At 38.8% G+C, this 16,225-nt stretch overlaps 1 protein-coding gene across 1 annotated transcript in view; it reads left to right on the forward strand.

Annotated features, from left to right (window-relative positions):
- dpydb (dihydropyrimidine dehydrogenase b) overlaps window positions 1-12,959 on the forward strand; it is a 120,436-nt gene extending 107,477 nt beyond the window's left edge. The window contains exons 20-23 of the mRNA XM_056743741.1: window positions 2,159-2,338; window positions 11,137-11,286; window positions 11,657-11,797; window positions 12,186-12,959. Of these exons, the coding sequence (XP_056599719.1) occupies window positions 2,159-2,338; window positions 11,137-11,286; window positions 11,657-11,797; window positions 12,186-12,350 (636 nt within the window). The 3' untranslated portion in view covers window positions 12,351-12,959. The remainder of the gene's footprint in view (window positions 1-2,158; window positions 2,339-11,136; window positions 11,287-11,656; window positions 11,798-12,185) is intronic.
- The last annotated feature ends 3,266 nt before the right edge of the window (window positions 12,960-16,225 follow it).

A 16,225-nucleotide genomic window follows, 5' to 3' on the forward strand; every position in this document is an offset into this window, starting at 1 on the left:
AAAAACACTATTTAAGTGATTTTTTCCCCGTCATCTGCAATCTTTCAAGTGTCTTCTTTCATTAGAGATCGAGTTTTGATCTCTATTTTAATCAAATGCATGAAACCCTTTAAATTTGGATTGTTGGCATTTTATGTGTATTCTCAGCACCTGTGGTTTTGTGTTAAAACCAATCCAGCAAGACAAGTGCCAGCGACATTCAATTCAATTTTATTTTGATTCATATAGCGATTTTCAAAATGTGCATTGTTCCAAAGTAGCCTTACAGGAGAAAATAAAAAGCAAAACGGAAAAACACAGAAAAGATCAAACACAGTGCATGCAAGATCATTATAATGAAACGATGTTAACGGAATTTACCCAACCTTTAAGATAATTTTTATCAGCAGTCTCCCGGTGAGCAAGCCTACACGTCCCAGTGGCGAGGAACCCAAACTCCAATGATAACTCCAAACTCCAATGACTCTCAGTGGGGAGGGCCAGGTCCCCTCGGATGTGTCACAACTGCACTCAGTGACTTTGATTAAAAGTTACTTGAGTAAATGTTTATGTATCGAAGGGACAGCTATTAGTTGTGATTTTGCTGGGATTGTAATTTTATCACTTAAGAGTGCAGAAATTGCACCTTTTAGAAAAGTGTAGTGATGTTTTAGGTAATGGGTTAAGCATCCTGTCTGCGGCAGAGAAGATTCTTTCTTAGATCTTCTAGGACACTTCATCTCATTATTTAAATCATCTAATGTCTTATCTTGAGAAAACATATTTTCCTTCATTGTACGAGGCAAGATTGTAACTTTTTCAGAACTCTCCAAAGAAGACCAAAAGAGCATTTATTAAAATGAATCTGCCCAGTTACCGTGAAGGAACAAGGAAAAAGACATATTTGCCTTTTTATAATGTGTCTTCAGAAAGAGGATGTATTTTTTCTTAAAAAATAATTTGAATCATGTTGCAGGGGAAGGTTGGACAATCAGTGTGAGAGCATTGTAAATATTACAAAAATTGAATTACACTTATGTACACTTATGTCCCTAAAAATTGAAGTACACTTAACAATACAAGCGTGCTGGCATGAACTATTGAATATCTGGCGGAAGTAGATCCCGTGGTACACAACTTACAGTGTCCTTGTCTTCAGTCATATTTTTCAGTGAGGTGACAACCAGCCTGAGGGGTCACCTTGAGGTCTGCTGCCTGGTGTTGTGGGTACCGCTGCTGTTTTTGTTGCTATTGTTATCAGAGCTGTCAGATAAGCTGTCAGATGAAAGCATTTGAACCCCAGCGACGTTCAGATGAACCCTTTCGTTTCACCCTTCGTATTGTTTCTGTTCCCAGAAAACGTTAAGTCAGAGCTTTTGGGCAGTGCATGTAGAGGATAGCTAGGCATTTGAAGTGTATATCGTATTTGTTTGCATTGTTCCTCTTTGCATCTGCGGGTTCTTCTGAGAAAAATATTTATTGATTTTGTTTAAAACATGATATGATATACAAGAAAATCATTGTGTCTGCACTTGTAGTTTACCAACAAATGTTTATTAACACAAAATTATTTTCTCACCCTGATGTCATTTCAAATCCATATTGTTATTTGAAGATTTCAAGTAAATAACCTAAAAATAACCACAATGAAATTATATTAAAGGGCCAGTGTGTTATTATTATTTTTTTGTGGAGGATCTATTGACAGAAATGCAATATAATACACATAACTATGTCTTCAGAGGTGTATAAAGACCTTAAGTAATGAAGTGGTATGTTTTTATTACATTAGAATGAGCTATTTCTGTCTACATACACTGCGGGTCCCCTTACATAGAATTCGTCACGTTGTTTCTACAGTAGCCCTAAATGGACAAACTGCTCTACAGAACGCACTTCATAAATAGGCTACATTATCTCCTTCAACAAAGAAGCGTGACGACATCTTAGTACTGTGTCAGCCACCGTAGTGCTTCAAAAGGGATGGGAGGAATGAGCTAGATCACTGCTAGATTCTGCTAAGTTTCATATACTGGACCTTTAAAAGCACAGGGCAACTATTCTTTCAAATCTGTTTGTTTTAGCCACTGAAGATAATGAATACGCACTAACATCTTATCTGGATAGTGTGTCACTGTCGGATTAAAGGTCTGTTTATGTATCTGTGCATATTTAACAGGTATGCAGTGCCGTGCAGAACCAGGACTTCACAGTGATTGAAGACTACTGTTTAGGCCTGAAGGCACTGCTCTATCTGAAGAGCATAGAAGAGCTGTGCGATTGGGATGGCCAGTCTCCTCCAACCGTACGCCACCAGAAGGGCAAACCTATCCCCCGCGTGGAGGAGCTCGTCGGAAAGGTGAGCGGCTCAGTGGCTGGTTGCCTAAGGCTAGTCTCAGCAAATGAAACGTGGTGTTTTGCCAGTTAACCTTTAGTGATTTGTGTTGCAATTAAGCAGGCAAAATAAGCCTGATGGTGGTGATAATGCTTCTTTGAGTCATGAAGGATTTATAAGGTTGTGGATGTTACTAACATAGCCGCAAGGGTCATGCTAACAGTCGTAGAGTCATTTTCTCGATTGGCATGAAACAAGCTCCGGGCTACCGGAGACCATTCGGTGACCTCGTGACTGTTTGACCAATGGTGGCCCTCAGCTAGACTGTGCAGGAGTAGATGTATTTGAAAGCACAGAGATCTAAATCTAACAAATACTGCACGATCAATATCAAATAAGGTTTTTATTTTTTCAATTTTAGTTCTGGTTGTGAATTACATTACTCACCGAGAGTATGTTATAAATGTGCTGAAATGTAAGATAATCAAAGATGGCGTGTTTTTGATTGGAATTATCATATATTTATTTTTAATATCTCAAATAAATTCAATCGCGGTTATGTTGGTTGGTCTTGCAGTTGTGGGCAAACTCTATATAAGCGCTATATTTTCCCCAACGCTGCACCGCATTCACTGAGCGAAGAAATGAAAACATACAAACATATGCAAATGTCTCTCTCTCCATAAACAGCTTTGTGCTTCAGTAAAAAGTGATAGAGGGGAAAGCAGTGTGAACTGATAAGTGCTAATTCTACACTACCACATGATTTGGAAAAACATGAGGGGCGAAATCTCTGTCTCTCTCTCTCTCTCTCTTTCTCTCATTCTCTCTCTCTCTCATTCACATGCCAAAAGGGTGTCTGTAGAGCTCTATCCAGCAAAAGAAGCATATGGCTGAAACTGGGGGGTAAGCTGTGCCACTTCAAGTTGTTCTATAGTCCTCATATTGCATTCATAATCTGCATTAACCCTATGTAGTAGCAATGTGGAAGAATGGTTTTGAAATATTGATAGCTGTTCATACATATAATCTGTATATTTGCATTTACGTTTTTAGACTAGTACAATGGTTACAATCCCCTGGGATCGAACTCATGACCTTGGCATTGCTAGTGCCGTGCTCTAAACACTGAGCCACAGGAAAACAATGTTATTCATTTTTGTTAGTTTATTTAATTTACATTAACATTTGTAATCATAAATTATAAACTACTGCCAAATCTGTGCGATATGTGTGAAAAACAAGTTCTGTCAGGATTATAGAATTTTAAATAATGTTGAATAATAAAAGATATGCCACGTCAAGGGACAAGCTTTTGTTAAACAGTTGTAAGCAATTAGTAAAATTACATGTCTATTAATAACTTCTGCATTAGGAGCCTCTGTCCGTTTTATGCTTTGATCTGACACATTTTACCTACCATTTTGAAAGATTGTTCAATTTCACAATTCATGACTGAAGAAATAGTTCACACAAAAATGATAATTATTTCATAATTTTCTAATCCTCATCTCACCTTTAAGAAGATATTTTGAAAAATGTTGGCCCCCATTGACTTCCATTGTATGGACACAAAACCTCAAAATATTTTATTTTGTGTTTGACAAAAAAAGTCATAACCATATTACATTATAATTATGACTTTCTTCAGTCAGAACACAAAAGAAGATATTTTGAAAACCTTTGGTAGCAAAGAACTACTGGTCCCTAATGACTTCTATTGTATGGACACCAAACCAATGCAAGTCAATGGGGACCCACGGTTTTCTGCTACCAATGGTTTTTAAAATATCTTCTTTTGTGTTCTGCGTGAAGTAAGTCATACAGGTTGGAAATGACAAGAGGGCGTATAAATATGGTCAGAATTCTCATTTTGAAGGCAAACTATTCCTTTACGCATTAATTCCATACATGTTAATTTAACCAATGATATGGTGTATGTTTTTAGACCCTGCAAACTTGCATGTATAACATATACAATTTCTACACAGCACGTACCTGCAGTGTAGAAAATGGATATATTATACATGCAAGTTTTATCATAAACACAGTATTGTGTGCATCTCAAGATTAGCCCTTTGTAAATCTGTGATCATGGGACAGGACCAGTTGTGTACAACACAGGCACATACACACCCATACTGGCATCTGACTGTTTGCTGCTGTTCAGATATGGAGTGAGGACATTGAGAAAAAGTCTCCATTATTTTTGCACCCTGATGAGAGCAGGCATAAAGAGAGATGTGTGGTCTTTGCCACTACAGTATTTCTCTGCAAAACAAGAGCAAATTCACTGCCTGGAGCCAATTAAAGTGCAGAGATCAATGCCCACCATGATACTAGCGCTGAGCTCCTTACATTAACATGAGCTCGGGGGATTAATGTTTTGTCATTTTATTCAGTATTATTTAGTAGCATTATATAAGAGGATCCTGTAAATTGAAAATGCGGCAGTGAACGAAAATAGCCAAGCAGTTTAGACTTTGCTAAACTTTAGTCTAGTAATAAATTGAAACTTGTTATACCACATTTAGGGCATGGAGTACGTTTAAATTTACAGTCTTACTTCGATTACTCTTTATAAGCTAATAACAAGTAGGTCATGTAAACACGTAAAACGGTTGTCTTTTATCGGGGAAAGCTCATAAGCGGCATAAGCAAAACCTGCTCAGCAGAGGTAGTTTTTTGCCGATTTCTCCAATTTTGCGCTGCATGTGCATGTGCCGCCGCAATGGTTAAAGTGCCAAACGGAAGTAATAGTAAAGTAACGCATAAAAGTCCGCTCTCGAATCAGGCAGTAGATGTAGAAACGTCAAAATAAAGATTGTTGCATATGCAGGTACTGCGGACATGAGAAGAGATGAAAATACAGCTTCTGACCATTTTCCAGTTGTATTTTTCATTACTTAACAGACTATCGACGGTGATGTCACTAGACGCGAGAAACTCAGCAATTCTCAAACTTCCATATCCCTTACGAAAATGTACCATGGTTTTACTACAGTTAAAACCCCAAAAAACATAACCATGGTTTTGAAAACCAAGTTTTTTGTAAAAACCATAGTAAACGATGGTTACTGTAGTAAAACAGTAAAACCATTTTGGTAAGGGAGTAAAACGCGGTTTTATGCTTATGTAATTTATTGCTATGCATGTAAACACATGAAAACAGGTTTCTTTTTAAGCTGATTACTGATAGATATCCGTTTATTTTGTAAACGCACTCATTGTTTGGCCTCGAAGTAAAAGCAGCTTTGTGGGATTTTGTAGAAGCTTTGTATTCGTGAATGAAACTGGAGCACAAGATGGAGGCGGTTACATCTTTATATGATAGTTCTGTTAGCACTGCAGGTAATAAAATCGTGCGATGTCACGGTTCATGACGACCCAACCGGACTTGACAGGTTTCACATTTCACATCCGGACAGCAATCACAGTTTCAGTTGATGTCCGTTTGAAATACCTCTTCAACAATGTCTCTGGCACTTCTTTAACATTACAAGTGTACCTCCTTAAGAGATCAATACTGAAAATGATGTCATTGTTTGCTCGATTTTCACAATTGTTCCATAGAAAACAAAAAGAGAAAAGCAAGTGTCACATATTTGAAACAGAATTTGTATTTTCAGCCGATTTGTTCCGATTACCAACCATTAAGGACAAAGATGAATCCCTTGACGATCGACGTGATGCAACACAACATACGAGGCTGGGCTTTCATTCTTATTCTCGTATAATTTAAATCACTCAGCCCACACTGACATAACGTGTGCTCCTTCCTCCACTGCACTCTTGATTTACAATCCAGAGGGGAGATGGGAGAATTGACAAGCTCCGTGTTTTGGAAAGCTCTGCATCTAATTAGCAGAGGCTTTCTGGTTGTCCGGGACATGAGATTTGGCAGTGCGTGTAGCTCCACTCATTAAAACGGCACTCCTCGTGGAGTGGACCCGGGAAAAAAACGCTTCCACTCATTTGAAAGAAAGAAATTCCTCTTCCACAGACACATTTGTACAACTGTTATTTAGCGCTGGCGCTTTTATACAAGTGTTCAACCTGTCTGTTTAGCAGCAGCCCAAATCAAACGCCATTCTCCTTCGCTCGCAATTTCTTTGTAGACAATTCTTGGTGACAACTCCTGTCATTATATTTTTTATTTTCCATTGTAAAAAGTAACGCTTTGTAGACTCCTTTGAATCCTTTGAATGATCTTAGAGCAAATTAGCATAAAGCAGATACGCTGTAGCCCGTCGCTAACAGCAGATAGAGTGAGAGAGAAAGCTTAACTAATAGGGTTGAATGGGGTTACGGTGTGTCTGCCTGACTGCAGTTTGTGTCTCAAACAAGGCTGCTGAAGGCAAAATGGTGGTCAGTTGCATTGTATCTGGTTCTGGGGAGATCTGAGGCGTGGTCAAGGGTTTTTGGTCCTACTGCTGTGTCTTGACATGTGTCTGTGTTTATTGTAACAGGTGTTTGTCCTGTTGAAGGCTGTCTACTGAAAGTCCTTGTTGCAATTTTTGGATATAAGATTAGATTATATTTTAAAGGGGTCATATGGCGCGAATACGTGTTTTTCTATGTCTTTGGTGTGTTATAAGTTGCCCATGCAAGTATCAGACATGTAAAATTGTTCAAATTAAAGTGTCAGAACATAAGATGCATTCTATCTAAAAGCGAATGCTACCCAGACCTGCCTGAAACACCTTGTGTAACCACACCCCCACAATTCTACGTGAGTTGGAGGTATGATTTGAATAAGACCGCCCAAATGTACGGGGAAGTAAGGTGGGCGTACCAGTCAGTACAATTGCTTTGGACCTGATGTTCCAAATACGGTAAGAGGTGTTACATTTCAGTCACACGCTTGCAGTATTCGACCAATCACTACGCACTGGTTAACTGGCCAATCATAGCACACCTCGTTTTTCAGAGCGATGAGGTTTGTAAAAAATTTCAGCGAGGCTTTACAAACATGCACGGTATGTGGAAAATACAACGTTTTTGAACCTTATACACATTGCATGACATCTAAAACAAACGATAATATTAGTTTAAGCGGCATTGACCCCTTTAAGCAAGCGAGTAATCGAGTACACAATTCTTTAATTTGATTATATCGTTCGTTTAAAACCTATAGAAGGGATAGTCAGCCCAAAAATTTTAATTCTTTCATCGTTTACAATACCCTCATGTCTTTCTTCTGCAGAACACAAAAGAAGATATTTTGAGGAAAGTTGGTAACCGAACAACGGCGGTACCCATTCACCTGTATTGTCCGGACACAAAACCAATGCAAGTCAATGGTACCGCCGTTTTTTCGTTATTCTTCAAAATATCTTATTTTGTGTTCTGCAGAAGCAAAAAAGATGTACAGGTTTAAAAATCAAATGAGGGTGAGTAAATGGGTAAATGGGTGAGTAAAAAGTGACAGAATATTCACTTTTGGTTGGCCTATCCCATTAAATTATAAGGACTATGTCTATGGCATGTTGTTGGTTACCACAAAAAAAATGAAATGTAAAAAGAAAACATAAATATATTTACCATACAATACGCTTGCAATTTATGTAGTGTTCACCCTGGAGACCTCCACAGAATTGTTAACTCTTTGTCTGTATCATGATGTAGATGGTGTCTATAAACATGAGAAGCGCTGTAGGAAATATATCAGACTTTCCTTGTGAAACAATTAAACATACACCAAACATTACCGCATTTACATGTGGAACACTTATATATGATACAAACATCATACATCTGCAAATATACACTATATACATTTAGACATAGCTGAGACATACACACAGTATACAACAGTACAGGTGTCAGAGTTATGTGATGTGTTTGCATGTTGCAACTTGCAGTGTGAACGGAAAGCAGTAAACAAGTTTGTGTTTTGACCTGACGTGATGGGTAATGGAAATTCTATTCTTTTTTTTCTAAGGTCATCCTTGTATTGTAATCACATCCAGGTTTGTCACGGGTAACGAACCTGGAGATACAGTAGCAAGTAAACGTTTAGCTCTCGGGTTTAGACGGGTTTATCTCTTTTTGTGACAAATGTAAAGCATTGTAGTTTGACTGAAAACGGAATAACATCTTTACTCCTCATCACCTAAGGGTGAAACAGTTACTTAAAACAATCACACTAGAGTAGTGTATGGGCAGCAACTGTATTAATCTGAAACAACGTTTGATGTTTTTAAATACGCATCATGGATTCAGACATATTCGCACTGATATTGTTGTTATTTTAAAGATGTATTGCACAACATTTGATTGTGTGATATTATTATTAACATTTTAAGCATTCCCTCCAACTGAAAAGATTGCGGTGTGTTGTATCAAGCTTCTATCGGGCACACTTGTCACGTGATACGAATTTGCAGATCAGGGTTCACCAAACTAGAACTTTTGAATGCGGCAAAAACTCTGGTCCTCCGCATTTGTATGCATATGAAAGACGGTCAATGGAATAAAAAGTCTAGTTTGACTGCCCCATCAGCCTGTTGCATTATAAAAATGCATTATAACATCAACTATGAACCATTATGAGTAATCAAAAATCAACCCAATACAGAGGTTTCAACATCAAAAACAAACGTAATGTGGCCCCAAACTTCACGACTGGTAGACCTCTGCAAATTATATATAACCAGTGAGTGGTTTTATTCAATTCATACAACTAATAAACAATAAAGCATTAACATATATTAATATAAATAAAAGAATAAATACATTTTATTATAACCAAACACATACTGGAAGTTATGTGTACGTCGGGCCAGGCATGTGCATCAGATGAAATCATCTATATATCAAAAACAAAACTTGTCACCAAAGTATCATTGAAAGTTGCTGTGTAATCATGCTTCATGCGCAAGCAAGTCTTCTCTCAATTTATTTTGTGACTGATGCACTGTTAATGACTTATCTCTGTCTAGCCTGTGTGTTATTATGTGTGTGAGAATGCGTGTGTGTGTTTATCTCCTCAGCCCCTGATGGCTTCCACAGACTGTCTGCTGCAGGGCTGGAACGCTTGATTCATTAGACTGTCAGCCTGTGCCTGAGAGAGTAATGCTTTTATGCAGGATTAGAACAGGGCCACCAGTGTTAGCTCTACAGGGAAATAAATACATGGAGGATGCGCCCCCCCTAAGCTAGCCATTAGTCCTGCAGTCAACACCGCCACCATAGATTTGTTTGTCTGATTCCTCTGATAGGTCCTGGCTTAGGAAAGGCTTCTCTCTCTCTCTGTCACTCTCTCTCTCTTTTACTTTTTAAAAGGAAGAAGATACAAGTGTGAAGTTTGACATGGACTGCTAATAACCAAGTCCTCTTTTGCCCTGTTTAGATATTTTTTTTGAGGTGCAGTGGATTTACTTCTGTATGGCCGTGGTGGAGATGAAGGGTTACAGGCGGGTTTTGGATAACAGCTTTGAGAAGATGTGTGACTGGGAAACCGCTAGACTAATTTAAATGTCCTCTCATCGGGACGAATGGATTTGCCGTGGTTGGAATGTTGTCGAAAACTGTTGTTTCGCTGAAAGAAAGGAATTTCACCGAAATTCGGTGTATCTTTGAACGTTTCAAAATATGAATATGGTAATTGACCCTCATTCATGAAAAAGCATTTATTAAAGTTGAAAATATCAGTTATTGGAAGCGGTGGCCATCAGCAACCCATAAGTCCATTTCCCTCAAATTACCATTCATTACCATTTTAGTGTCAAACCATTAGTTTGACCAGCTAATCCTCGCAATTACCGGTAGTTTTATACGATTTCCTAACAATTCATTGCAGATTCTCTTTATGGCGCCATTAAAAGGATGGCTAATTTTGTGGCGAACTTGATTTCTCGTCAGCGTGGCCGGCATTTCCTGTTGAAAGGTCTTTGGAGAGCGAAGACTCCAGGCTTGTTTTATGACCAGGCTCAGTGCGTCGGTATGGAGGTGTGACTATGAATACGAATAGTCTTTTTAGCCCCGCTGCTCTGGAGGGTCACGCGTGTGCAGGAGACTTGGAGGCGCAGATAGAACTGCAACCACTTTTGTTTTAAATGGATGTGGGACGTGATCGCAGAAATGTTTTTAGCACATCTTCCATTTCGTTTGTGTAAAAACAACAATTTTAGGGTTTATTTGGATATACAGTATGGATACGAATGTACTTTCAGTGTATTCTGTCATTAAAGGTTACATACTAGTAAGAAGACATTTCTACACAAAAAATATATATATACAATTAGATTGTATTTTCTTACTAAAGTGTTAATGCAGGTGTTTACTAACAAATATTTGGAGTATTTCTGTGTTCTTTTAATTATAGAGAAAACTGAGCTTTTGAAGACTTTTATAAATAAACTTATTTATTAATACTGTTTTAAACACTTATTTCCGACTGGTCAGTTGCAATAACCAATACAATTAATAACCCAAGGTTATCTTGGTACTTCTAATCATCTTGACTTTACAAATAAATGAAATATAAATATGCCTGATTAATAACATGACATTATATTACAAAGGAACAAACCACATCGCATGTTTGTCTTGTTGGAACTTTGTGTTTTGCCTTATGGCCGAAATGAAAACTCGCCAAAGGTTTGTATTTGTTTTCAAATGACCTTATGAAATATTTTAAATCAATATTTCATCTCTAGTTTGTGCCAGATTCCTGATCTAGGGGTTTATTCTGCCACAACATATGACTTGCTGTACATTATTGCTCACATTAAACTGCAGAATTTCATCCTTCATCTACAAAGAACATCTTTAAACAAAAAGCATCTTGTTTCTCCTTTAATCCTTTCGTCCAAAAGAGTTTGCCGAGCTTTGGACCATACATGGAGAAGAAAACTCAAGCCATAGCAAAGTACAAGAAGAGCCTGACATACGCCAGCGACAGTGTGGCCACGGATGCTAATGCCGATAGAGTTAACGTCCCCAAAAAACTAATCCCCAGTGTCCAGGTAAGACTACAACTTCACCATTCTGCTTCAGAGGCTTTACAAATGTGCACTTTTTACACAATATTTAGTATTTAGGCTGTATTACCAACTTAGACATGAAAAGACTGCCCTCGATTCATCCGGAAGCTCTCTTGTATCACATGGAGTGTTCCTCTACATAACATTAAAAGGCTTTATTCCTCGGGGTGATTATGCTGTGAGGGATCTCGAGGAGGAAATGGAGATCACAAACTAGCAGTCAGACATCAAAACCTATCTGCTCCTACTATTGCTGATTTCATTAAGCAAACTTTAGGCTGGAACGCTGCCTTTCAAACTGTTTTTGTCAGTTTTTCTCGCTGTTTAATCCCCGCCTCTCGTCTTCTTCAAGGATGTGATCGCCAGAGCACTAAAGCACATTGGTGCGTACCAGGAGCTGGACAACCTAGAACAAGTGCAGGCCCTCATTGATCCAGAGATGTGCATCAACTGCGGAAAATGCTACATGACCTGCAACGACTCGGGCTACCAGGTAACAACACACAAATTATAGGAACCACAATCAGATAATAAGATGAAACGCTGCCTGGATTCATCCCATCACATTTCGTTTAGAGAATAAAAGAGGTTTGTTTTCCGATTATATGTTGTGTTTTGAGGTCAGCCTATAATAGAGTTCACCGCCATTCAGGTTGGTCCTTTATGTTTTCAGTACAGGGATAGCGACCGAAATTAATCAGGCTTGGTAAGCAAAGACGAAGGCCAGCTATTTACCTTAAAGAACGACACTGTTGTGCTGTCATTGTCGCTTTTTTCGCAGCCCTGAAAAGCTCTCCCAGGAGTGGGGAAATCCTCCTATGGAGAGTCGATAATTGCTCTAATGTAATAGCTTTTTCCCTCCCCTTTCTCTTCTTTTGCAGGCTATTAAGTTTGACCCAGAGACCCATCTTCCTGTAATCATGGACAGCTGCACCGGCTGTACTCTCTGCCTGAGCGTGTGCCCCATCATCGACTGCATCAAAATGGTTACCAGGACAACGCGGTACGTGCCCAAGAGGGGCCTGCCTGTTAATCCCGTTTGCTAAAGCACACTGTGGCTCCACCTGACCGGAGAGAAAAGAAAGCGAGGGGCAGACGTCTCTTTCAGAGCATTCGATTCCACTTATAATTGCTGTGTGAAAAATTACCTTTATTATGAAAACGAGTAATTAGCCAGCGAAAATAATTGCTTCATATTCCCAGACCGGTTATGCTTGAATAATTGCGCTGGAACAAAAAGAGTTGCATTATTTTGAAACAATAGAGTGCAATGTTGTTGTTTTTCGCTCCCCCTCTCTCTAAAGATCTAGCAATCAAAATTGAAATGAATTGATCGGGATGGCTAAGAGCTGTTGTTTCTTTCATATAAATGGCAATAAATAGATACCATTCCAGGTAGTTTACTAATGAACAATATAGAAATCAAGTGAAAAAGTATAATTTTAAAACGGCAATGAATTATGTGAATCAAAATTGTGAGTATGTAATAATTATGCGATAGGCATATGTGCTTGTGTAATGTCTCTGAGTGATTTATTATATATTTGTACCTGAAGAAGTTCTTTCTTTTGATAAGCAAACAATCTTAAAAAAATGCTTTTTTAAATGCTTTCAACTGCCTTAATTAAATGTAATAAAATATTCCTGCAGTATAATTGTGAGTCTCAGTAGTTTAATTGCAGTTATTTAATGTCTTGTTGTTTTGACTTTAGAAAGAACAGCTTTACTTTAAGATACAGAGACAAACCAAACATTCAGATTGAATTGATCAGAATAGCTCTTCAAACGTCTCAATTGATTTGTTTTGCCGAACAAAGCGTTCAATGCAGCTACAACGAACACAAGTCTGAGATATCTGGACACTCTCTGTTATGTTAATATGATGTTCATATAATTGTTACATCTGCAAACAAACATCCGGCTGGGTAGACTGGAGCGGTCTGTAGATGGACTTAATTAAATTGGTAGCATATTCATCTCCAAGATACAGAACGTTTTGTGTTTGAAATGTTGGAAAGCGCCGCATTTGAAAAACTGTAGCCAAACATGTCTCGAGTTATTTCATCATTTATTACAACGGCACAATAACAAGGGATTAGAAAGAAAATTGGGCGTCCATAAATCTAAAGTTTGCACCGGAGCTCCATTAATTTGGCCACGACTTAACTTGCTTTGTAAAAATGTTTGCCTCTGAAAAATTAGCAGCCGGGCCAGGCGAAATGAGAAGGTTCAGCAAATTTACTAAACTCCCTTAAGCATGCTCATTATTGACTGCCAAAACCCCATTTCAACAACTGAAATTGTGCACGCTTTTCAAAGAGCAGAGTTTTGATCTATTTACACTAGACTACCCCTTCACTGATTGTTACCCAGTTGGACTGTTTTTATTCGCTACATGATGCCAATTAAAGGGACATGTTTACACAGCGCATCATTAGGTCAACAATGAAGCAAAGCTTGATGCTTATTACAGTAAGTCATTGGCTGGAGTTGCACCAACCCACCATTCGCATGCACTGTGCATCAGCCCGCTTCCTCTCTCTGATTGCAATTAAGAAATGATGTGCGTGGACCATGGCCAGCCGTGGCAGGTTAAATTATTCATAAATGTTAATAAGACGAGCGAGAGCCCTCCCTCTTTCCTCCTCCTGCTTTCCAACATAAGTGATGCATTAGAGAAATAATATTGACCTTTTCATCGGAACGCCCACATGCGACACCAGGAAGCTACTGCTCTATCCTAATTTCCATGTCGTTTCTGAAGGCACACAGAGCGAGACATGCTTTTCCTTTCGTACACACTGAGCATAGAAAAAGCCTTTCTGGGACCTTAGAGTAGGTAAATATTGATGTCCATTAGGAAGCAATAATGGGCTCATTATGTTAATTCACACGGGGCTTTCCTATGGCACGTACAATTTTTCCTTAAAGGAATCTCGATATAAGCACAAAAAACACTTTAGAGGTGATGTTAACCTATGTTAAAAGATCATTCGTTACATACTAAAGTAGATTGTACAGCCTTTACTCATCCTCATGTCATTTCAAACCTGTATTCTGAAGAATGTTGGTAACCAAACAACATTGGACCCCTTGACTTCATTCGTATGCAAAAGACATTTCTCAAAATATCTTATTTTGTGTTCCACAGAAGAATACAGAGACCTATACAGGTTTTGAGCGGTGAATAAATGATGATTGAGGTTTATATTTTTGTGTGAACTATCCCTTTAAGTGTAAGTTCTTAGTTAACCAGTAGAGGGTACCATGGTATGACTGTTACACTGGAAAGCTAAAACTGCAACTATGGTTTAATATTACCTCAGTAACCCCATAACTGTGTTATTTTAGACCCAATGGTCCAAGTTGAAAATCTTCTCAATTGTATTCACGTTGGCTATGTTATCTAAGGGCATTCGTCCAGCAGTGCTTCCAATATACCGATGCCACTTATGTTCTACCAGCTTCTGCATTAAAAAAAATCCAAATTCCCCCCATGCCAACCCTGTTCTCTACAGGTGTGAACTGTCCCTTGTCACCTCCAAAATTGTAAATGTGAATGTGACTATAATCATTAAAGCTATTAGCATGGCGAGAGCGAATTGGAAGCACCGGTGAGTGCACTATAGAGCTCATGACCTCTGACCTGGGCTAATTGGCATTGGCAGGAAGGTGGCAGAGAGCCTTTCATTTCACTCCACTATAAAAGCATGGAGAGGTGAGAGACAATAACACTGAACCACATTTGCCAATGATTAGGTGCTTCACTGTGGGCCTAGCATGAGTGGAGTGGAAAACATCACAAAGCAAACGCGGTCACTGCTTACAATTACTCTATAGTTTGCTTGCTAGCAGGTGTTTATTGTGTTTAAAACTGAAATATAACTCAATAAAACAAAGATTCTTCTTAGTTAGTTGATCCTTTATTTAAATGTTTATGGGTTTCCGTATTTTGGTTGGGCGACCCGTAAATTAGCGCCGCACCGGTTTAATGCCGAGAAATGCACCCCTACCAGATTATGCACCCCCCTTCCCCACTATGGTTAGGATTAGGTGGGGGTAAGGGTAAGGGTTAGGATTAAGTGTGGGGTGGTATTAGAATTAGCCAATCGGAGAGCCATGTCATTGAGGGGGTTGCATAATATGGTGGGGGCATAATATGGTGTAGTCTATTTTTGTAGTGAGAATACTCTGATTCCAACCGCCAGCACACTCACCCGTCCCAGATCGACACCCCATGAGCACCACCACACTCACGAATGCACAAAGTATGCATGTATATGTAATCAAGAGCATTATGAAAGATTTATTGCAAGCAAGATTTCAATAGCAATGGCAGCCTGGGGGACATACTGGTTTTGTTAAGCACTGTGTAACTCAGCCAGTTAAAGAACCCATTGCATGAAAGTCAAATTTGGTCTGTCTTTTAGTGCTATAGTTGGGTCCCCGGTGCATCTAGCAACCCTGTACGTGATGCCATGGCTAAAGTTTGTGGACAACATGCAATGTGGACAACATGCAATGTAGTCGCTGCACAGAGTCCTAACCTCGAAGAGACGGGAGTGGATTTATTTTATTTTTAGTGGAAATCCCTCAGCAACCATAAATCAAAACCTGCTTGTTTGTGGAATCAACCTGGGACAGCACAAGCCGGATTAGCTTCAAAGTTGTTCCTCAAGAGGAATCGAGACCATATGAACAAGACAAAGCTACCGATGCGAGCAATATTTATCAACAGTCTGAATTGAAATACATTTACCGCATATAGGAGGATGACGTTAGCATATAATAGTGAAGGGAGTGAAGTCAGTAACAGGCTATTCAAACCACTGATAATCTGTATTTATGTTATTTGGCAAATGGGAACTTGAAGTTTAGCTGTATGTATGTTAATTCATTATGTGGTTTTAAAAGTAGGGGT

This window comes from Triplophysa dalaica, chromosome 3 (assembly GCF_015846415.1).
Source record: "Triplophysa dalaica isolate WHDGS20190420 chromosome 3, ASM1584641v1, whole genome shotgun sequence".
Classification (NCBI taxonomy): domain Eukaryota; kingdom Metazoa; phylum Chordata; class Actinopteri; order Cypriniformes; family Nemacheilidae; genus Triplophysa; species Triplophysa dalaica.